Here is a 22,994-nt window from a genome sequence, read left to right as displayed (position 1 = left end):
TTTGTAGAAGAAGAAAGGTAAATTTGTTTTTTGTGGATGAGACCTACTCAGTATTGTGATTAATCCAAGGAATTATGCTGCATTTGTAGTTTGGCTCCTGGACGTTCCTCACCTTGGTGCAAGATTACTGTTGATGTTAAGACAGCAATTAGTTGATCTGTCTCATTCACACTGTGTAACGTAGTAGCATTGTGGCTGGGAGTGCAGAGAGCAATACACGTGCAGGAGTCTCCAAAGCTGGGAAATTCCCTGCAATGCTGGAGGTGATGGCATCCTTAAAAGTTGAGTATTTTATATTTGCATTCTGATCCATACAGCTGGGACACAAAGTGCTGGAGCAACTGACCTGCTGAGTTACTCCAGAAAATGATGTCCTCGTTTGTAAACTAAGATCCGCAGTTCCTTGTTTCTACTATATAGCTGAGAATTAAGTAAAACAATTGTTTATAATTATGGGATTTTATAATAGGAAGAAGGATATCGTGTTCTCATCATACACCAATCGGTTAGTCCGCCCAGTTATTAATCTCCGGACTTTTCCTTTACCGATTTACTTTTCAAAATTCCCCTCATTAAGCAGCTTCTTACATTTGCCGCCCGTAACACTTTCTTGGCACAAATTTTAAATCGTTGAACTCCCAGCAATTTTCATGTCGGGATCATTCCCAAGTGTAGCTGCATGTGGGATTAACAGGTTTTACGTCATTTCAGAACCCTTTATATGACCGGGCTTAGACTGCCAGCTGAGTTTGGAAATATTTGTGGAGGTTTCATAAGGTGCTTCCTGCTTCCGACCATCCTGCTTAGTCAAACATCTATTTTTCTATGTCCCTTTCTTTACCTGAATAACTGAAAGTGTTCAAAGAATGTAAGAAATGCACAAGATAGTAGCAGATTGTGAAGATGGTTTAGCATAATCTCTGAATTTCTGTTAAAATATTGCAGCCACCGTGCTACATACCATCCTATGGTGCACAGAATGTAATGACTGAGTTACCTGCCATATCGCAGGCCTCCTCACAGCACAAAACCAGGCCCCTTTGGCCTGCCATAGCCATGTTGACCATCAAGTATACATCTGTACTAATCCAGTGCATGGTTTTGTGACCTGGTACACCATGGTGCACTGAATGGTAGAGAAAGTAATTATTTGGAGTGGTGTATATTGAAGTGAGGTTGGGACTGCACTCTTCCAGGAAAGTAGACGAATATTCCATCCTGACTAATGCTTAGCTTTATTAATCATAGAGCGAGTCACTCACTTCAGGATGCCTATGCCTCATCGCTGTAATGTTTGTCAGGCAGTCCAGTTTGTGTTCTGGGAGATGTTCATTATGGAGGAGTACTGGTTCACCAGATTAGCCAAGAAGATGGCGATAATCACAGAGTTTTCCTGGGTTGAGATAGACCTGATACAAGTCAGCGATCAATATTGGAGATAGACACAAAAATCTGGAGTAACTCAGTGGGACAGGCAGCATCGCTGGAGAGAAGGAGTGGTTGACCCTTCAGGAAACCCTTCTTCAGATTGAGTCAACATTGGAGGTTCCCTGGAGTGCTTTTGTGTTGTGGCAGTTGATGGGGCAGCTTTCTGAATATAGCTCTCCACAGATTCCACCATCTTTGGTCTCTTACATCTCCCAATTTAGACACATGTATATAGTTGTGAGGAGAATGTTGCCGTCTTAGAGTTATACAGCAAGGAAGCAGTGCTCAGTCCACTGAGCCTGCACCTACCATCAAATACACATTTACTCTAATCTGACTGCTCTCACTTTTTAATCTCTTCACATTTCTATTAACTACCCATGAATGATCTATGCATTTTAATTCATGTTTTAAAGATAATTAGATTGTACCTATTCAAGTGTGTGAACCCCAAACCATAACTCCTCCACTAAAAAAAGTAAAGTTAGTCAAAAATATATTACAAGCAGGACTATAATGTTTACATCAAGAACCATGCAACAAAATGGGACCAGTATGGTTCCCAAAGTGGGGGTTCCATGAAATGTTCCCAGGTTTCCCATCTTTCCAACACTGATCATCCATATTTCCATATTTCAGATATTGGGGAAAATGTTGAGACAATTTGCCAGTGACCATTGGAATCCTCGCAGCACAAAACCGGACCTTTTAACCTGCCATAGCCATGTTGACCATCAAGTACACATCAGTACTAATCCCATTTAGCAGGACTTGGTTAGTAGTCTTTTTCATTGAAAGAAACGGCATGGAAACAGGCCCACTGAGTCCACGTCAACCATCGATCGCCCTAGTTCTTTGTTATGTCACTTTCTCCTAACACCGAGGCATTTTGACAGAAGCCAATTAAACCTACAACCACGCACATCTGTGGGAATGTGGGAAAAAATCAGAGTACCCTGTTACAGGGAGAATATGCAAACTCCACACAGACTGCACTCAAGGTCAGGATCGAACCTGGGTCTCTGTCACCGTGAAGCAACAGCTCCACCAGCTGCGTCACTGTGGTGTCCTTCTGTGTCTTGATGATTTAGTTCCTTGTCCATATAGTTCTTAAGTATCAGTCTCTGCCTTCACCACCTACTATGGCTGTGTGTCCTATCCATTTTTTTTTCTCCCTTCGCCAACATTACTGCAACAGATTATCATTTGATGTTTATGGGAATAAATAGGCTGCTGTGTTTCGTACACTACAACACTGATTAAATGTTAATACTTTATGCTCTATAAAGTCCCTTGGGGCCTGGGCTTGTGAAGGACAGTTTATAAGTGTAAGTATTTCTTTTATTTTTTTTCTTTCTGGTTGGTCCAGGCCTCAGGGCTGGAGCTGAATTTGAACCGCATCATTGCAAAGGGACAGAATTTATCTGGTGTTATTTATAAAACAGACGTCAGTATAGACAGATTTATATCTCAATCTGGTAACCTTCTTCAGAACTGAATGGCATAACTGATGTGCAATTATGATTACGTTTCTCATCAAATTAGCAATTCTAAATGGGACCATTAATACTACTGCACGCTTTCTGAATCTCCATTCCAGGATCTCAGAATTCCCTGCTGAATATAATGAAATGTGAGTTAACCAACCCTTACAAAATGATTGCTTAATACAATTTAAACAAAGAAGCATATTACAAAAGGCTGGAAAAGTATACAGGAGCATGCCAAACAGATGGACAGAGAAAGCCAAACTGGTCTATGTTCTATAACGCCGAATGTTTCAGCATTGGATACTCAGAGACCTGTCACCAAATCCATCTTATCTCTGCATCTGACGATTTCCTGAGAAGCAAAAATCCTCTGAGAAAAACCCAGGGGAAGCAATCCAATTGCTATAAGGGGGAACCAATCCAATGTCAATGCTAATTTCATTAAATATTGAAACTGATCTCAACGTTACTCAATGGCCCATCTCGCCCATTAATCACCACTTCTGACACCATAATAAATATCACTCGCTTAAGGTATTGGACGATAGTCAGAAAATCAGATGCTTCATTAAACAAAAGAACGTCCAGCGCAAGACATTCTTTTGCATCCCTGATTCCATTCAACACTGTAACAATAAATACAGAGAAAACATGAAGTCATGTGGAACTTTTTTGACAGGTACACATCCAATATTACAAAATCCACATATATTGCAGAAAATTGCAAAGCAAAAACAATATATGCTGGAAATTTGGAGTTCAAATGAAGGGTCATAGGCCTGATACTTTAATTCTGTTTCCCTCAGCACAGATGTTGCTTATTCCCAGCTTTTCTGATTTTGTTAAGAGACTTAACTTAATGATGTGAATAGGTCAGGTCAGTTATGAACATATTGAGTCTTCTTTCATGGGCAAAGTAGTAAGCTTGCACAGGTTGCAATAACTAGAAATGCTCACTACTCTCTGGGGAACAAAATAACTATCCAATATGTATATCTCCCTTTGAAATCAAAGCTTCATTGCACATACAACAAAAACAGAAAATGCTGGAAAAACTCAGTAAGTCAAGCAAAATCTGTGGAAAGAGAAACCGTTAACATTTTGCATCTTGACTCTTTATCTGAACTTTGTCGTAGACCTGCAATTTTTCTGGTTTTCTCCCACATTCCAAAAGCATGTGGGTTTGCAAGTTAAATGGCGACTATGAATTGACCCTGGCGTGTAGGTGTGATGGAATCTGCAGGGTTGGTGAGAATCTGGGGAGAAAGAAAAATGGGATTAATGCAAAGTTATTGTAAATGAATAACTAATGGTAGGCTGAAGGGCCTGTTTCCATGCTGTAACTGTGTATGACTTTATTCTGTAGGAAGCCCAGAAAGGTCAAGTAGGAAGGTCCCAGTTCTCTTAGCAGAATGGTCAATAATTAGTAGATAAATAGCTTGGATAACTCATGGAATATTGCAGGTAAAAACAAAATCATTCATAGTGTCGAAGATCCCAAAGTCTTGAAATCAATGTAGGTAGAAATTTACTGAGATGAGCAACTAACATCCATAACCTGCGGGACTGTGATGGGGAAATGGGAATTGGGATGATCCTAAACGGCTTTTTATGGTTGGCCACCCTCTGTGATGAAAATGTCTATGTTTTTTTTAATAACCTGCTCATCTGTTTTTTAGCTAACATTAGTTGAGGAAGGAATGTTAGGAGCATAGAGTCATACGGCACGGAAACAGGTTCTTCGGATCAACTGGTTCATGCCGACCAAGATTCTCCATCTAAACTAGTTCCATTTGCCCACGCATAGTTCATATCCCTCTAAACCTTTTCTATCCATGTACTTGTCCGAATGTCATTTAAATGTTATTATTTAGCTGCCTCACCTAACTCCTCTAGCAGCTTGTTGCATACATCCACCACACTCCATGTGAAAAAGTTACTCCTAGCCTTCCTAGCTTTCCCCTTTACCTTAAATCTACATCTTCTGGTTGTTGATTCCTCTACCCTGGGAAAAGACTGTGTATGCATCCTATCCATTCCCTTCATCATTTTAAACATTTCTCTCCCTCACATCATTTCTCTCCCTCTCGCTCAGGCCCTTGAGTCCTGCCCCTGCTATCTCCTCTTGCCCACCTGATTTTCTTCTTAGATATGCTCTTCAATCTCCTTTACACCTATATCCCCCCCATCCCAGCTGCCTATTCCTAACCTAGGTCTCCGCCTTTTTCCTGACCAGAGCCTCAATTTCTCTCATCATCCAGGGTTCTTTATTCCCACCTCACTCTTACAGGAACATGCAGACCTTGAACTTCCACTGTTCACTTTTAAAAACTTCTCACTTTCCAGATGTCCTTTTGCCTGCAAACAACCAACTCCTATCTATTACAACCAAAGTTGGCCTTACCCCAATTTAGAACTTAAACTGGGGACCACCTCCATTCTTATCCATAGCTATTTTACAGCTGTCGACGCTGGTCCCAAAGGGCTTGTTGTCATTTCAGTTACTTATGCTGTCCAATTCCCTGAGAGTAGGTCAAGCTTTAGTGCCCTTATTGGGCCCTCTACGTATTGTCTGAGGAATCGTTCCTGAAAACACTTGATAAATTTCATCCTGTCTAAGCCCTCGGCGCTCTGGCAGCCCGTCTTTATTAGGAAGGTTAGAATCATTATGGCCACCCTATTTGACTTGCAGCTGCCTGCTATCTCCCGGCATATTTGTTCTTATAATTCCCGTTTACTATTTGGGGGCCGATGTTACAATCCCAACGTGATTATCCCCTTTTTATTACGCAACTCCACTGACATAGGCTCACTGAACAATTCTCCGGTAAGGCCATCTTGTAAATTGCCGTGATGTTCCACAATCAATAAAGCAATTGCCCCTCCTCTTTTACCCCACCTCTATTTCATCCGTAGCACCTGTACCCTGGAACATTAAGCTGCCAGTTCTATCCCTCCCTTAGCCAGGTTACCATAACAGCAACAATGTCCATGCCCTGAGATCCTGTGCTCTCTGCTTACACCCTTTCTTAGTGGTCACCCATCTACTTTCTGCCTGCACCGTATGTGTGACACCAGGAGCTGGATGCACTTCCCACAGGTGCAGTCCTCAGGGCCACTGGAAGTCTACCTGACTTCCCACATTCTGCTGGAGGTCTAACTGACATCCCTACCACACTGAGACCAAGGAAAAACACAAAAGAAAAGCAGACTTGGCCCAGTTTAACTTGGCATCACATTCGGCACAAACATTGTAGGCCTAAGCATCGTTCCTATGCTGTACTGCTCTATGTTCTTACCTTATCCAGCCATCACCCTCCACTCATCCTCCTTGCCGAAGGCTCATGAGTTACAGCCTCATGAATCAAAGCCTGTACACGTACCTTCAAACACAGCACTTGGCCGCAACACAAATTCTGTCAAAGAATTTGCTTCCAATAGGCCGCTACCCGAGTTTCTGCCTTCCTTTTATAAGCCACAAGGAGCAGACACTCCTGGACACAAATGGCTCAGCATTACATCCTTCCTTTAATATTCTAGTCACCTCGAAATGAATACTATTATTGCATTTACCTTCCTATCACTAACTCAATCTGCAAATTAACCTTTTGGGGATTTCTGCACCAGCACTCTCAAGTTCCTTTCCCCTCTGATTTATGAATCTTCTCCCCATTTAGAAAGTGGTCAATGCCTTTATTTCTTCTACCAATGCATGACTTGACACTTTGCTCAGCTGTATTCCATTTGCCTCTTCGTTGCCCACTTTCCCAACCTGCTCAAGACCTTCTGCAGAGTCCCTGCTTCCTCAACACTGCCTTCACCTATCTTTGAATTGTCCGTAAACCTGGCCACGATGTCATCAATTCCTTCCTCCTGATCATTGACGTCTAATGTGAGAAATTACGGATCCAACACGGATCCCTGCAGAACACAACTAGTCACTAGCAACTAGCCAGAAAAGGTAATCTTTATTCAAATTATTTGCCTTCTGCCATTCAGCCAATCTTCTATTCATTGTAGTACCTTGCTTCTAACACCATGGGCTCCGATCTTCTTAGCAGCCACATGGAAGGAAGCAGTGGAGGGGGGTTGTTTTTCGGACCAGAAGCCTGTGACTAGTGGTGTGCCTCCAGGATCAGTGTTGGGCCCATTACTGTTTGTGATTAAAATAAATGAGAATGTACAAGGCATGATTAGTATGTTTGCAGATTCCAAAGACGTGCAGGGTTGTAGGTTAATTGGCTTCTATAAATTGTCCCTAGTGTGTAGGATAGAACGAGGGTACAAGGTGATCACTGGTCGGTGCAGACTCGGTGAGCCGGTGCTTGTTTCCGCACTGTATCTCTAAAGTCTAAAGACAGGTACTTGGATAATAAAGGTTTGGAGAGATAAGGGTCAAACACAGGCAGATGGGACGAGTAGAGATGGGGCATCTTGGTCGGCATGGACAAGTTGGGCCGAAGGGCTTGTTTCCATGCTGTAGGACTCTATGAATCTATGTGTAAAACTTATCTCCACATCATGCATCAGATTTTGTTAAAGGGGACCCACACACGCCACTCAGATACCAGAATTGTTCTGTTCTCAGTTGGTTCAGATCCACAAATTGAGCTCAAGGATTGACTGCATCCAGGAACTGATCTGAGGTTAGGCCAGAACAAGCCGCACCCATAATACTGTCAAGAAATCCTTTGACAGTAAATTTGTGCCCCGCTGTTACTATCCAAGTGTTTTGAATGCGTCTGAATATTTCTGATTGAAGCAAAGGGACTCACAGGTCAAACTTCACGCAGGGTCCGTGAGCTCTGTCTGCAGATCCCCCTGTTTGGGGAACAGTTCGGGACCAGTGATCACAATACCATTAGTTTCAATATAATTATGGAGAGGGTCAGAACTGGACCTCGGGTTGAGATTTTTGATTGGAGAAAGGCTAACTTTGAGGAGATGCGAAAGGATTTAAAACAAGTAAATTGGGACAGTTTGTTTTATGGGAAAGATGTGGAAGAGAAATGGAGTACATTTAAAGGTGAAATTTTAAGAGTACAGAATCTTTATGTCCCTGTTCGGTTGAAAGGAAATAGTAAAAATTGGAAAGAGCCATGGTTTTCAAGGGAAATTGGATACTTGGTTCGGAAAAAGAGAGAGATCTACAATAATTATAGGCAGCATGGAGTAAATGAGGTGCCTGAGGAGTATAAAGAATGTAAAAAGAATCTTAAGAAAGAAATTAGAAAAGCTAAAAGAAGATATGAGGTTGCTTTGGCAAGTAAGGTGAAAGTAAATCCAAAGGGTTTCTACAGCTATATTAATAGCAAAAGGACAACAAGGGATAAAATTGGTCCATTAGAGAGTCAGAGTGGACAGCTATCTGCAGCGCCAAAAGAGATGCGGGAGATATTGAACAATTTCGTTTCTTCGGTATTCACCAAGGAGAAGGATATTGAATTATGTGAGGTAAGGGAAACAAATAGAGTAGCTATGGAAACTATGAGATTCAAAGAAGAGGAAGTACTGACACTTTTGAGAAATATAAAAGTGGATAAGTCTCCAGGTCCGGACAGGATATTCCCTAGGGCATTGAGGGAAGTTAGTGTAGAAATAGCAGGGGCTATGACAGAAATATTTCAAATGTCATTAGAAACGGGAATAGTACCGGAGGATTGGCGTACTGCGCATGTTGTTCCATTGTTTAAAAAGGGGTCTAAGAATAAACCTAGCAATTATAGACCTGTTAGTTTGACGTCAGTGGTGGGCAAATTAATGGAAAGGATACTTAGAGATAATATATATAAGCATCTGGATAAACAGGGTCTGATTAGGAACAGTCAACATGGATTTGTGCCTGGAAGGTCATGTTTGACTAATCTTCTTGAATTTTTTGAAGAGGTTACTCGGGAAATTGATGAGGGTAAAGCAGTGGATGTTGTAGATATGGACTTCAGTAAGGCCTTTGACAAGGTTCCTCATGGAAGGTTGGTTAAGAAGGTTCAATGGTTGGGTATTAATGGTGGAGTAGCAAGATGGATTCAACAGTGGCTGAATGGTGGATGGTTGTTTGTCAGGTTGGAGGCCAGTGACTAGTGGGGTGCCACAGGGATCTGTGTTGGGTCCACTGTTGTTTGTCATGTACATCAATGATCTGGATGATGGTGTGGTAAATTGGATTAGTAAGTATGCAGATGATACTAAGATATGTGGGGTTGTGGATAATGAAGTAGATTTTCAAAGTCTACAGAGAGATTTATGCCAGTTGGAAGAGTGGGCTGAAAGATGGCAGATGGAGTTTAATGCTGATAAGTGTGAGGTGCTACATCTTGGCAGGACAAATCAAAATAGGACGTACATGGTAAATGGTATGGAATTGAAGAATGCAGGTGAACAGAGGGATCTGGGAATAACTGTGCACAGTTCCCTGAAAGTAGAATCTCATGTAGATAGGGTGGTAAAGAAAGCTTTTGGTGTGCTGGCCTTTATAAATCAGAGCATTGAGTATAGAAGTTGGGATGTAATGTTAAAATTGTACAAGGCATTGGTGAGGCCAATTCTGGAGTATGGTGTACAATTTTGGTCGCCTAATTATAGGAAGGATGTCAACAAAATAGAGAGAGTACAGAGGAGATTTACTAGAATGTTGCCTGGGTTTCAGCAACTAAGTTACAGAGAAAGGTTGAACAAGTTAGGGCTTTATTCTTTGGAGCGCAGAAGGTTAAGGGGGGACTTGATAGAGGTCTTTAAAATGATGAGAGGGATAGACAGAGTTGACGTGGATAAGCTTTTCCCACTGAGAGTAGGGAAGATTCAAACAAGGGGACATGACTTGAGAATTAAGGGACTGAAGTTTAGGGGTAACATGAGGGGGAACTTCTTTACTCAGAGAGTGGTGGCTGTGTGGAATGAGCTTCCAGTGAAGGTGGTGGAGGCAGGTTTGTTTTTATCATTTAAAAATAAATTGGATAGTTATATGGACGGGAAAGGAATGGAGGGTTATGGTCTGAGAGCAGGTATATGGGACTAGGGGAGAATACGTGTTCGGCACGGACTAGAAGGGTCGAGATGGCCTGTTTCCGTGCTGTAATTGTTATATGGTTATATGGTTATTTCAAATGTCTGAGTGAAAGCTGCTGGTTCTCTGTGGAATTGCAGACATTTCAGAGACTTAGCTCCCTGCTTTACATTGCTATGCTGCCCCATATACCTTATTTTTTACCCTAGATACTCTGCCTCCCTGAACGTCTTCCATTTCCTCCTACTTTTATTGCTTAAGAATGTTTTGTTGAATGGCTTCATAAATTAAGGTTGCAGTTTCACAGTTTCAGACTAAGCCATAACCAGTTCTAGCTGTGTATATTTTAATTAGCTGGACTGGAAGTTTGTGATACATAACGGTAATTAAACGATTGATATTAAAGTTAAATGCCAGCTATGAATTAAGTGTAACAATGCAAATTTGTTTGTTACCCTTTAGCCTGAAAAAGAGACTGTGTGTTATGGCAAGCACATGATTACGAAGTCGACTTTCCTGCTGGTTTCAGAGGATCCTCCCCATCTCTTCTCCCTCATCATAACTGCCTTTCAGAATGCAGAAACAAAGAACTGCAGATGCTGGTTTATTCCAAAGGTGGACATAAAGTGCTGGAGTAACTCAGCAGGTTAGGAAGCATCTGTGGAGAAAAGTATGGGCCACGATTTGTGTCGGGACCTTTCGTCAGACTCAAAAAGACCTGAGGAAAGGTTGTGACCTGAAACGTCACCCATCCCTTTTCTCCAGAGATGATGCTGCCTAACTCCAGCACTTTGTGTCTGCCTTTCAGAATGGCTGAGGTTAGCCTTTTATTCTTAGGAATTTGAATGAATTTATTTCCCCATCCATGACTGCCTTGGGGCCTTTGGCTGTCTATAGTGATAGGCTCAACTCTTGCAGTCCTACAGCTCAATGTGACACATCAGTAGGAGACCTCAACTGTCTTTCCTCTGTGCTTTGGCAAGTTTATCTTTGTGTTTTCTCTTTTCCTTTTCTCCTCCTCTGCATATTTCCTGAGAGTTCTGATTCCTCACTGCTATTTAGTCCCTTGAGCACCAGTTGTCATATGGTATGTCATTCCACCGGCTTGCCTTCATGGTGTGACCATGGATAATGAGGATGAGCCAGATTTTGGCCAAGTAGTCCCAAGTCCTGACATGTCAGATCCAGCTCTTCCCCTACAACTGCACTCATACGAGGGAGATTTTGAACTGGAACTCTGCCCAGCTATTATTCTCCTTTGTACGGGACTACTTGTGAATTGTTTTTGTCAGTGAGATTAAGTAAGTGAACAGAGATCATGTTACAATTCCTTACCATTAAACAAGAGCGCATTGACTGAGTGAAAAATAATGGCATTTTGTGAGATGCAATAACAATCCTGAATGGCCCTTTGCATAAAAAATTGTCCCAAGGAACTTAATCAGTAGAAAAAATGGTAATTTACAAAGACAATTGATTGAATGCTTGGTTAAAGAAGCATCATCAAGGAGGAGGAGGAGCCATCAAGGAGGAGGAGGAGCCATCTTGGTGAACGGCTGCTAGCCAGCAGCCGTCCGTTTTAAATTCGTTTTTTTAAATAGTTTTTAGTGAGTCCTGTTTTTTGTTTGTAGGGGATATGGTCTTTTTAATGTGGGGGGTAGGTGTAAACTTTATTTCTAGGTCCCTACCTGGTCGGTGTGGCAGCCTTTTCTCCGGGCTGCCTGTCGACCCGTCCTCGTGGCCTACCAGCGGGCTTGGAGCGCCGTTTCCTGGCGGGGACCGCCCAGCACCTCGGCCTCGGCGGCGGCACAGCGTTGAAGCGCTGGAGCGGAGTGGAGAGGGCGACGCCTTGCCTGGGTCGCCGCGCTGGACCGCCGAGAGCAACATCTCCGGGCTGCGGGTCTGCAGAGCGGAGAGGCGGCGTGCGGAGAGGCGGCAGTGCGGAGAGGCGGCGCCGACTTTTTCATCGGGAGCCTGGGAGCTCCAAACCGGCGCGGCCTTGTCGGCTTCGGCAGCCGCGGGCTCCAACCAGGAAGCGGCTGTTCCAGGTGGCCCAGCCGCCGAAAGGACTCTCCCGACGCCGGGGCAAGACCACCCGGTGAGAACAGCCAGGGACATCGGGCCTCCGTAGAGGCAATTGCGGTGGCCTCAATAGGCCTGACTTTGGGGTGAACATGGGGTGGGGACTGGACATTGTGCCTTCCCCCACAGTGCTATCCACTGTGGGGGGATGATTTTTTTGTCTAATTGTAGTCCTGTAGGTCTGTGTCCAAGATGGCTGCCGTGAAGAGAGAGTGGACGCTGGCGCGCTTTGGCTGCCGCTGCTCTCTCTTCACACTGTGTTTTTGATTTTCTGTTTTTGGATTGAATTCTGTTTTTAATTTGTGCCTCTGTGATGTCTTTATTACTTGTTATATTCCGATTATATGTTATTCCGATTACTATGTAAGGTGTCCTTGAGATGTCTGAAAGGCGCCCATTAAATAAAATGTATTATTATTATTATTATTATCATCCCAGGGACCTGAGGACTTTGTTTTAATCGTTGACGGCACAGATCTCTTGTCTAAAGTGAGTGTTTCAGACACAAATGTTAGAAGGTAGTTTAGAGATGACCAATATTGTGGACTTGAAGTAAGTCTTCATGATGTAACTATCTGGGCAGAAGCTCTGCACTAGAGACTGTTTGTGAGTCTAGCTCAGCCTAAGGCCATGGCCAGGAAGGGTTAGAGTTGGTTGATGAGGACTGAAATTTGTGATGAGGATTGAACAAAATGACATTCAATGTTCCCAATGTTTGGGAAAGATGTTTCTGATCATTTAAGACTGAATAATGGACAAGTAGCCAGATATCTTTGAAGGGGTCGGGAAAGCTGCAGACATCAAAAAACTCTCTAAAGCACATTGACTGCTGTGCTCAGCTTGAACTGTCTTTACAAATCTCAAAACATGATTAATATTGACAATAGCTAGATATAATGGTCTGGTCTGATGCCTTTGTCTTTCATTCTGCTGTTTCATCTCCTGCTGCAGGTCGTGATCCGTGGTGAGCTGGAAGCACCTGATACACAGGAATTGATACAGTGCATCAACGCACACTTTGTGCCCAACAAGGTAGGAGATGGATGTGTGCAAGTGACTAAAAACAGATGAACACATGAGCTTTTTATTGATGAAAGTCAGCGACTTGAAACATCTCTCATTATTTGCTCCAGACTGTGCTGTTGGAGTCTTGGACTGAAGTCATTGCCAGTAATGATTGGAATCCTGGAGTTTGGATGAGTAACGTTGTTTAAAATATGCTGGGACAGCTAGCAAGGATTTTCTTTATGGGGTTAATTTGTATCCCATGGATTATATGACATCTAAATTGGCATTGGGAACGAATGCACTTGTAGACTTGGGAAAAGGAATGTGATAAGTCTTTGATTATGTTGGAAGCTTTTCTGAGGCAGCGTGGTGTAGATGGAATCGATGGTGGGAAGTCTGGTCTGCATACCGGCCACATCTACAACTTTCAGCAATTTCTTGCACTACGGCAAGGTAGATGGGAGCAGAAAATGTAATGCCACAAGAGCTAAGATGACTAATATTGCCTCTGTTTTGATCCTAACTTGTTCTAGAATTCCACTATGCGCCACACTAAATTATCCAGTCATAATATTTCTTATCCATAGTGAATGCAGATATAAGATATCCATATTTTCCATAAAGCACTAAGATTGGTGGAGATTCCACACCCTGTGTGTCTAAAACCAGAGGGGTAAGGGTTAAAATAAAGTGTAGGTTTGTAGGAGACCTGATGCAGGTCCAAAGGGTGATTTGGCCTGCCACCCGCTGCATGAGTGGGTGGTGGAAAAAGAGAACAACACAATATTTGAGAAGGATGTCAATGAGCATTTTGGATCACAAAAAGATTCAGATTAGTATTGATGGTTGGCACAGATAGAGTGGGCTGGAGGGCCTATCTCTCTGCCGTATAACGTTATCACAGTTACATGTCATGTTAATTTACATTGTTTACCAGTACCTAGGACTTTAGTAATCCTCCACTGCCATTTCATACCACTCTTAAGAAGTCTTTGGTTGGGCTCTGGAGAGAACCAGCTATCCTGAGAAACCAATCATAATTTTCAACCACTATGGACAACCAAACTAAGCTGCATTCTGTTCTTACCCTATCTCTTACCAATGCACTTATCCATCTTCGGTGCTGAAAACAATTGAGTTTCTCTAACACCTTCCAGGTGAGGTCACTTTAAACATGGAATCGGACATCATGGAAGCAGGCCCTGTGGCCCATGAATTCTGCACGAACTATCAGCCATCCCTTTACACAAATCCTACTGCACCAATCTCATTTTCCCCCCACGTTCTTCACAATTCTCCCCAGAGTTTACCACTCCCCTACCCACTGAGGCAACTTACATGGCACATCAACCCACTAACTTGCATGTCAGAGGGAGGAAGACCAAACCCCAAAGGAAATCCATGCAGCAGAGGGAGAAAGTGCAAATTCCACACAGACGGCAGAGGAGGTCGGGACTAAACTCAAGTTACTGGAGGTGTGGGTCAGCTTGTCTCCTAACTGCACTACTGTGTCCGCCCCTAGAAACCAAGGATCTATTCCAAGATTTTTCTAAACTCACTTAATCAATTTGTTGAGTTACCAAATGTTTGTGAGATGTTTTTTTCTGACACTAACAGCCCGTGTAACAATAAAACTGTGAGCTGGATAAACAGGAATAAAGTAAATTAAATCAAGCATTGCTACGACAACTAAGATCTGCCAGTTTTCTCCTTTTTCACTGAGTTCCTTTAACATGGCCAAGTATCTCTGTCAGTATATCTAATAATCTAATAACTGCATTCAAAGGCTAGGATCAGGAATTTATTTTGCAAATGTTAAAAAATTCATGGTTCTACTTGAATAGTCAATAAGTACACTTTCTTCTCCTGTTGTAATGTGAACTGACCATAAATGTCAGAAGAATTTCAAGTGTGTTTACTGCTAATCGAGGACTTAGTGCTTGCTGTCTGGAATAGTCTCACTGGAAAAATAAACTCTTACAGCTGGATTGTCCCAACATACCAAAAAGATAGGTTGCATTTATGAGAAAGTTGTTAACATTTCTAATCTTTGTGGATAAGAAAAAAACATTAACTGATTAATGGAATGGTACTGGGGTCGACAGCCTTTCAACCAACTGCTGACATTCAGCAGATAATGACTGATCTGTGCCTTCCCTATTACTCTGATCCATATCCCTTCACGAACAACATCAGTTTGACAGCATATTTGTCCACGTATTCACAATTTTGGGGGGGAAAGAATTCCAAGCTTCTACACTCTGAGGAAAAAGTACAAACTCGTTGCTTACCTAAGGGATATGATTTTAAATTTTACCCAGCAGAATAAATTAATTCTACCCGCCCATGTTATTGAATCATGTAGGAAGGAACTGCAAATGCTGGCTTAATCGTAGATAGACACAAAATGCTGGACTAACTCAGCGGGACAGGCAGCATCTCTGGAGAGAAGGATCTCGACCCGAAAGGTCACCCATTCCTTCTCTCCAGAGACGCTGCCTGTCCCGCTGAGTTACTCCAGCATTTTGTGTCTATCTTAATGTTATTGAATCCTTTAGTCATTATAAAGAAATATTCTTCAATGATCCATTTTCAAAAGAATCCAAGCCATATTCCAGCAATCTTTCTCGGTGATTTTACCTTGCAGCCCCCAGTTTTATTTAGGTGAATTAAGGAGTTCCAAATGCCAGCTCAAAACTCTCTTGAAATGTGGTTTCATATTATGTAACTGTTATAGAGTCATTTTGACAAACAGCATGGACTTGGGCCCTTCGGCCCAACTTGCCCATGCCGATCAAGATGCTCCATCTACATTAGTTCCGCCCGTTGCGTATGGCCCATATCTTTCTAGAGGAGGTAGTTGAGGCAAGTACTATCACAACATTCAAATGACATTTGGACAGGTCAATTGATAGGAAAGATTTCAAAACATATGGGCCAAATGCGGGCAGTGTAGATGGGGCATTTTGATGAGCATGGGCAAGTTGGGCTGAAGGGACTGCTTCCAATGATACAATGATATAATTTATTTGTTGTCATTTGAACCTCATTGAGGAACTCATTGAGGTTCAAACGAAATTTGGTTTCTGCAGTCATACAAACAAGAAAAAGAACCAAGACACAACATAATTTACACAAACATCCATCACAGCGAATCTCCTCCTCACTGTGATGGAAGGCAAAGTCTTATCTCTCCCCTGCTCTCCCCATTCTCCTCCCGATGTCAAAGTCAAAGCCCCCGGCGGGCGATGGTAAATAAGTCCCGCGGCCATGCTGTATGACTGTATGACAGCTTTGGTACTAGTGACCAGAGGTCTCCCCAGACCGATGGAGAGAAAATATTATCATCACAATAAAAGCATCCACTTGATGTTCACCAAGGAATGCAAACTCACCTGCCTCCAGACTCGCCTACCTCTATCGTAGCTACCGTATACCGACTCGAAATGTCAACTGTCGATTCCCTCCACAGATGATGCCTGACCTGCTGAGTTCCTCCAGCACTTTGTTTCTTACTTAAAGTTCCAGCATTTGTGGACCCTTATGCTAAGTGGAATAGCAGCTCAATCTGGCAGCTCAACGTAGGCTGCCACAATGCACTGTGGACCATCGATACCTGCAGAAGTGTACACCACCTCAGTCTCTCACCGGCATCCCTTTGTGGTTTTTCTAGCTAAAAACAAATTGCTGCAAGAACTTAGTGGGTCAGGCGGCACCTGTGGAGAAAGAAGGGGGATCAATGTTTCAGGCCCTGGTGCAGGGTCTCGACCCGAAACGTTGACCATCCCTTTGGCCGCCATATATCCGTTGGTGTTTCTGTAACAGCATGTTCTTTACTCCTGATTCAAGCATCTGCAATCTCTCATGTCTTCATCTTGGGTTTTGCCAGAACTAGTTAGCTTCCAACTTATCATAGCCTTGGTCCCAATAAGGGACTGAAGTTTAGGGGTAACATGAGGGGGAACTTCTTTACTCAGAGAGTGGTAGCTGTGTGGAATGAGCTTCCAGTGAAGGTGGTGGAGGCAGGTTCGTTTTTATCATTTAAAAATAAATTGGATAGTTATATGGATGGGAAAGGAATGGAGGGTTATGGTCTGAGCGCAGGTATATGGGACTAGGGGAGATTATGTGTTCGGCGCGGATTAGAGGGGTCGAGATGGCCTGTTTCCGTGCTGTAATTGTTATATGGTTATATGGTTATATGGTTAATATGAAATAAAGAGCTGAATTCTAAAGATAAGATGAGTGTGACATTAAAGCTCTCTGTTAAGGGGAAACACTTTGTCGGCTAGAGTCTGATGGATGAGGTTAATTATCCCAGCTCGAGGATATCACTGCAGAAGGTCCTCAGGGCAATAACCTAGTCCAAACATCTTCAGTAGCTTCGTCAAAGACTTTTCTTCCATCGTTAGGACAGAAATAGGGATTTCTGCTGATATTTGCAATTTGCAATTCCTGAGCAAAGGAAGATTTAGACAACATTCAGGCATGGGTTAGATAGGGCAGATAAAAGAGAAATGGGGTATGGAGTTTGGAAATGAAGGTACACAGGAAGGGAAAGGAGCAGGGTAATTCCTTTAGAGGGGGTGGAAGAATAGTGGGCGAAGTGGGAGCACACTGAGGCTTAGGGGGTGAGAAAGAAAGAGGGGGTGGCATATACATGGGAATTGTGAGGAAAAGATTAATCTATTTGATATTTTTAATGAGGTAATAAGGGGCTGATGAAGGGAATGCAATGGGTGTTGTCTACTTAAATTTTCAAAACCTGTTTGATACTGTACCACACAAAAGACTTGTCAGCAAAACAATGTTTCTGTGGATTTAAAGTGTCAGATTCAGCATGAATAGGCACTTAGCTTAAAGGCATAAAAAAGAGTAGGATTAAATGATTGTTTTTCCAGACTGAAAACAGCAGTGCTTTGTATGGATCAGCAACAAATCTTTATCATGATAAAAATGATTAGGATTTGGAAATGCAGTGTAATATTTCATAAATCATGGGTGACACAAAATAAATCATGAGGAATTGGGAGAAGGCGGCAATGCAATTAGATTGGCAGATGGGGCAGTCAAGCAACTGATGAAATTTAATGCAAATATATATTTTGGCTAAAAGACTGAGAAGGTATACTATCGAAAAATAGTGTAGTTTCAAAGGTGTACATAGCCCTGGATGTACTTAACTCTTTGGAGGTCGCGAGATATTTAAAGGTGGCTGTTAAAAAAGATATGGAATTTTGGGTGTCATGGATGGAGGCATGGACTTCAACATCAGGAGGTTATGTTAAACTGTGTAGAACATTTCTATATTATGTCCAGTCTGCTCACCACCTTGCAGGAATTTCCGAAGATCCTAAAGTGGTTAGACTGGTTTAGAAAGGTTCCATAGATGAGGGATTTCAGTTACAGGGTTAGACTGAAGAATCTTTTGTTCAATTCACCAAGAGGTTTGGTAGAGAAAAAATAAAGTGCAGGAGAAACTCAATTGGTCAAACATTATGTGTGGATGCAGAGATTAGTATGCAGTATACAGGATGCAGAGAGATTTGGGGTCAAAACCCTGTAAAGGGAATGAGAATGTAGGGCAGGGCTGCCAACTCTCACGCTTTGAGCGTGACACTCACGCATTTCAGCCAATTCTCACGCCCTCACGCTAAAGACAGAATTCTCATGCTGTCTTCAGTCCCTGCACAGCGGAGCTATAGGATCTTTGCTGCACAGTTTGTCTCTTTGCGCCACATGACAGCGATCTGCACGGATTGGGGAAGCGCGTCGGTCCCGGGCAGCGGGTGTCAGTGCTTTTGTGCGCCGTCTGCGAGCGCTGCGCTTCATGGCTGCCGCGGCAACCTCGCTCCCTCCCTCCCTCCCTCCCTCCTGCTCTTCAACTCACACGGCAGCGCCAGCGCCGCTAATCCACGCTACACCCTGCCCGCAAGACTCCCCATTGGGCGTCTGGGGAAAGAGAGGGAGGGGAGAAAGAGGGAGAGAGAAAGAAAAAAAGGGAGGGATGGAGGCAAAGAGAGACGGGGAGGGAATGTAGAAAGGGGATGAAGGAAGGGAAGGAGAAAGGGGAGAAAGTGGAAGCGTGAGGAAAAAGAGGGAGGGTGAGGAAATGAATGAATGAATGAATACGTTTATTGTCATTGCACAATACTGTGCAACGAAATTCCATTACATCTCCTCCGGTTAAAAAAATACAAACACGACAACCATTAACACATATGTACACTTATTAGTAAAAAATAAATAGGTATTTTAAAAGAATTTAAAAGAATTTGGCGGCATTTCTTGGAATTACATTTTGCTTCCCCAGCATTCTCTGTTGGAATTTAGCTCTTTTATCGCACATGGGTAGAAACTATTCTTTAGTCTACCGGTGCGAGCTTTCAGAGTCCTGAATCGCCTCCCAGAGGGTAGCAGAGTAAAAAGGTGGTTGGCAGGGTGGGATGTGTCCTGCTTGATATTTGTGGCCCGGCACAAGCATCGGGCCCTATATATGTCATCCAAGGAGGGCAGTTGGGCGTTTGTAATGTTCTGCGCAGTTTTTATAATTCCCTGCAACGCCCTCCTCTCAGCCACAGTACAGCTAGCAAACCACACCAGGATTCCAGAGGGAGGGAGGGAGGGTGAGGAAAGAGAGGGAGGGGGAGGAAAGAGGGAGAGATGGGGGGAGGAAAGAGGGAGGAAGGGGAGGAAAGAGGGAGGGGGAGAATGGAGGGGGGGAAGGAAAGGTGTGTGTGTGTCTGTTTCCCTGTGTGTCCCCCTGTGTGTGTGTGACTCCCTGTGTGTGTGTGTGTGTGTGTGTCTCCCCGTGTGTGTGTGTGTCTCCCTGTGCGTGTGTGTGTGTGTATCCCTGTGTGTGTGTCCCCGTGTGTGTGTGTGTGTCCCCGTGTGTGTGTGTCTGTGTCTCCCTGTGTGTGTGTGTGTATCCCTGTGTGTGTGTGTATCCCTGTGTGTGTGTGTCTCCCCGTGTGTGTGTCTGTCTGTCTCCCTGTGTGTGTGTGTGTGTGTGTGTGTCTGTCTGTCTCCCTGTGTGTGTGTGTCTTCCTTTGTGTATGTGTCTCCCTGTGTGTCTGTTGTCACATCCTGGCATTAGATAGGGCTGCCAACTCTCACGCTTTGAGCGTGAGAGTCACGCATTTCAGGCAATTCTCACGCTGATGACAGAATTCTCACGCTGTCTTCAGTCCCTGCACAGTTTGTCTTTTTGCGCAATATCACAACGATCTGTGCAGTCTGGGGAAGCGCGTCAGTTGGCGGCTGTGAGTGACATCGCATCTCTTCTCTTCTCTTTCTTGGTTGGATGTGCAGCCGCCGACAACATGAAGCAGCCGGAGATAAAACTAACCAGGTGAATCGGTTGTCAAACATGGGGTGGACCACAATGAGGCCAAACATCTAGGACAGGTTTCGGCAACCTACGGCACACGGGCTGTATCCGGCCCGTAACCCGAAAAACCACGTTTTTTTTCAAATCGTTTTCGCAGGGTCGGGGCAGGCGAGCCGACCTGAGAACTGCAGCCAGTCCCTGGGACGCGAGCTGATCTGGGAACGGCAGCCAGTCCCTGGGCACGCAGAATGCCAACTTGATCATTATGGACAAATTGGGCCAGCCACGTACATGTTGTATAACTCTGGCTCTATGAAGATCTGAATGGGCTTAGAATGACCATTTAAGCAAAATTGCCCCCACTTTCCCCATTTTGATTCTTGAGATTAATATCCCTTTGCTCTGTTAACAGCGTTAAAGTACTTATGAGGTCGAGTCAGGAAAGGGAACATGTTATTTCTTTTTAGTTTGCTTTAATTTGTTAGTTGATTGTTTGTTGACTGCCATAATTTCTGAAATGGTCTTAAAGTAATTTAACTGTTATAAAGCAGTGATAAGTGATTTTTGTCCAAACAATTAGAACTTGCATAAAATGTTTGAATTATTAGCAGGACTGCCAACTATCATGCATTGAGCGTGAGACTCACGCATTTCACAAAATTCTCATGCTCTCACGCTGATCACAAAATTTCTCACGCTTAAATATCTGCGGGTGCTGAAAGTTCAAAATAAAGCAAAAATTGTTTTTGAGGTGAGTAAAAACCACGAGGGGAATAGCAGATGAATGCATAGTCTTTTTCCCAGGATATGTGATTCAAGCACTAGAGGGGATTGGTTTAAAGCAGGGCTATCAAACTACCGGCCTGTGGGATGATTTTAGGGGGAAAAAAAGTAGTTTAGTTTCTCCCATGCAGATGGTGTGATAGGTGAGACACGGCGGCGGTGGTCCCAGCACCAACCCCCCTCCCCCTTCCCCCGAGGCACGGCACACACCTCCCACCCTCACCTCCGGCGGCTCTATGTTCGTCGACCGCTCTGAACACACCCCATGGAGTTTTAACCCCGGCACGGAGCCAGGAGCGGACCGGGTTGGTGCCGCCTCCGGAGCCTACTATGGGAGGCAGAACACCCCCTTCCACACCCTCCCCCCCTCGGTCACTACGCTCCCTCACAATTTCTCACTCTCAACTCTCACCCAATGTTGGCAGCCCTGATGTAGGGGGATGATGGTCGGTATGTAAAAGTGATATGCAGGGGTATTTCAGGGTTGGTCGGTGATAGGTGGAACTTAATGAAGGGTGGATGGATGGAGCCAGGTGAGGGAGAGGGAGGGGGCTGGAGTGCTGAGACAGTCTGGTAGGCCATTGTTGGAAACAGATAAGAAGAGAGAAAAGGAGAAGAGATTTGATATAAATGCACTGGATTTGAAATAAATGAGGGATTTTGTATTTATCAGTGGAGGGTTAAAGGACCAACAGTCACTTATTTAAAGTAAAAATACATGGGAGTTATGAGGAAAATGTCCTTACACAGAAAGATAATTATTTGGAACGCACTGCTTTAAGAGTGTTATAGAGTGTTATAGACCCATACTTAGATACATCAATAAAGGTAGGGAAGCGTCTTGTTAAAACTAAGACCTGTGAATTTTTAAATACTTATATAAAAAATAACAACATAGCTGATGTTTGGAGAATAGCAAATCCAAGTGGTAGGGAATATTCATTTTACTCATCAGTTCATAAAACTTATTCACGAATTGACTATTTCTTATTGGACACAAAATTAATCCCGTATACGAATAAACCATCATATCATAATAGTATTATTTCTGATCATTCACCATTGACTTTTATACTTAAAATTGAGGGAATGCCGGGTATAAAACCTTTTTGGAGATTCAACGCACACATATTAAATAACCCGCAGGGCTATGAGTATATAAAAGAACAAACAAACATTTTTTTCGAAATAAATGACACACCGGGTATTTCTGCACCGCTATAATGGGAAACCTTCAAGGCATTTATTCGCGGCGTCATAATCTCTTACCAAAGTTTTCAAAATAAGGAAAATAAAAGAGAACTTCAGCGGATAGAACAGGATATAAAATTACTAGAACTGGACAATGCAACTGACCCAACCATAGATAAACATAATAAGATAACTTTATTGAAATATAAAATCAATAGAATACTATCGGCAAGAGTAATAAGATTATTCCAAATTACAAAACAAGCACACTTCGAATTTGGGGATAAGCCACATAAATTACTTGCGAGGCAACTGAAGCAACAAGAAAAGGAAAAAACTATCACTAAAATTAAATCGGATAAGGGTGAGTTTCTAACACTGCCAAAGGATATTAATAAGAGGTTTGCCCAATTTTATCATAATTTATATACATCTAAAATAAATACAGATGTTAGTAAAATTACACATTTTTTAGATAATTGCAATCTCCCAAAATTGGATAGTTTAGAACAAGAGCAATTAGGAGCACGGATTACTAGTGAAGAAATAAAACAAATAATAAACTCACTGAAAAATGGGAAGACCCCAGGACCAGATGGTTTTAGTAATGAATTTTATAAAAGATTTCAGGAGTCAATTGTACCAAGATTATTCAATTTATACATGCAGGCTTATACCG

General features: G+C 43.0%; 1 protein-coding gene across 1 annotated transcript in view; it reads left to right on the top strand.

Moving 5' to 3' along the window:
* The window catches only part of spata20 (spermatogenesis associated 20), a 288,180-nt gene that overhangs the window by 142,545 nt on the left and 122,641 nt on the right, over positions 1 to 22,994 (top strand). Inside the window, exon 15 of the mRNA XM_033044507.1 lies at positions 12,955 to 13,035. Coding sequence (XP_032900398.1) covers positions 12,955 to 13,035 — 81 coding nt within the window. The remainder of the gene's footprint in view (positions 1 to 12,954; positions 13,036 to 22,994) is intronic.

Source organism: Amblyraja radiata, chromosome 26 (genome assembly GCF_010909765.2).
Source record: "Amblyraja radiata isolate CabotCenter1 chromosome 26, sAmbRad1.1.pri, whole genome shotgun sequence".
In the NCBI taxonomy this organism is placed as follows: domain Eukaryota; kingdom Metazoa; phylum Chordata; class Chondrichthyes; order Rajiformes; family Rajidae; genus Amblyraja; species Amblyraja radiata.
This window is presented reverse-complemented; position numbering and strand designations above follow the sequence as displayed.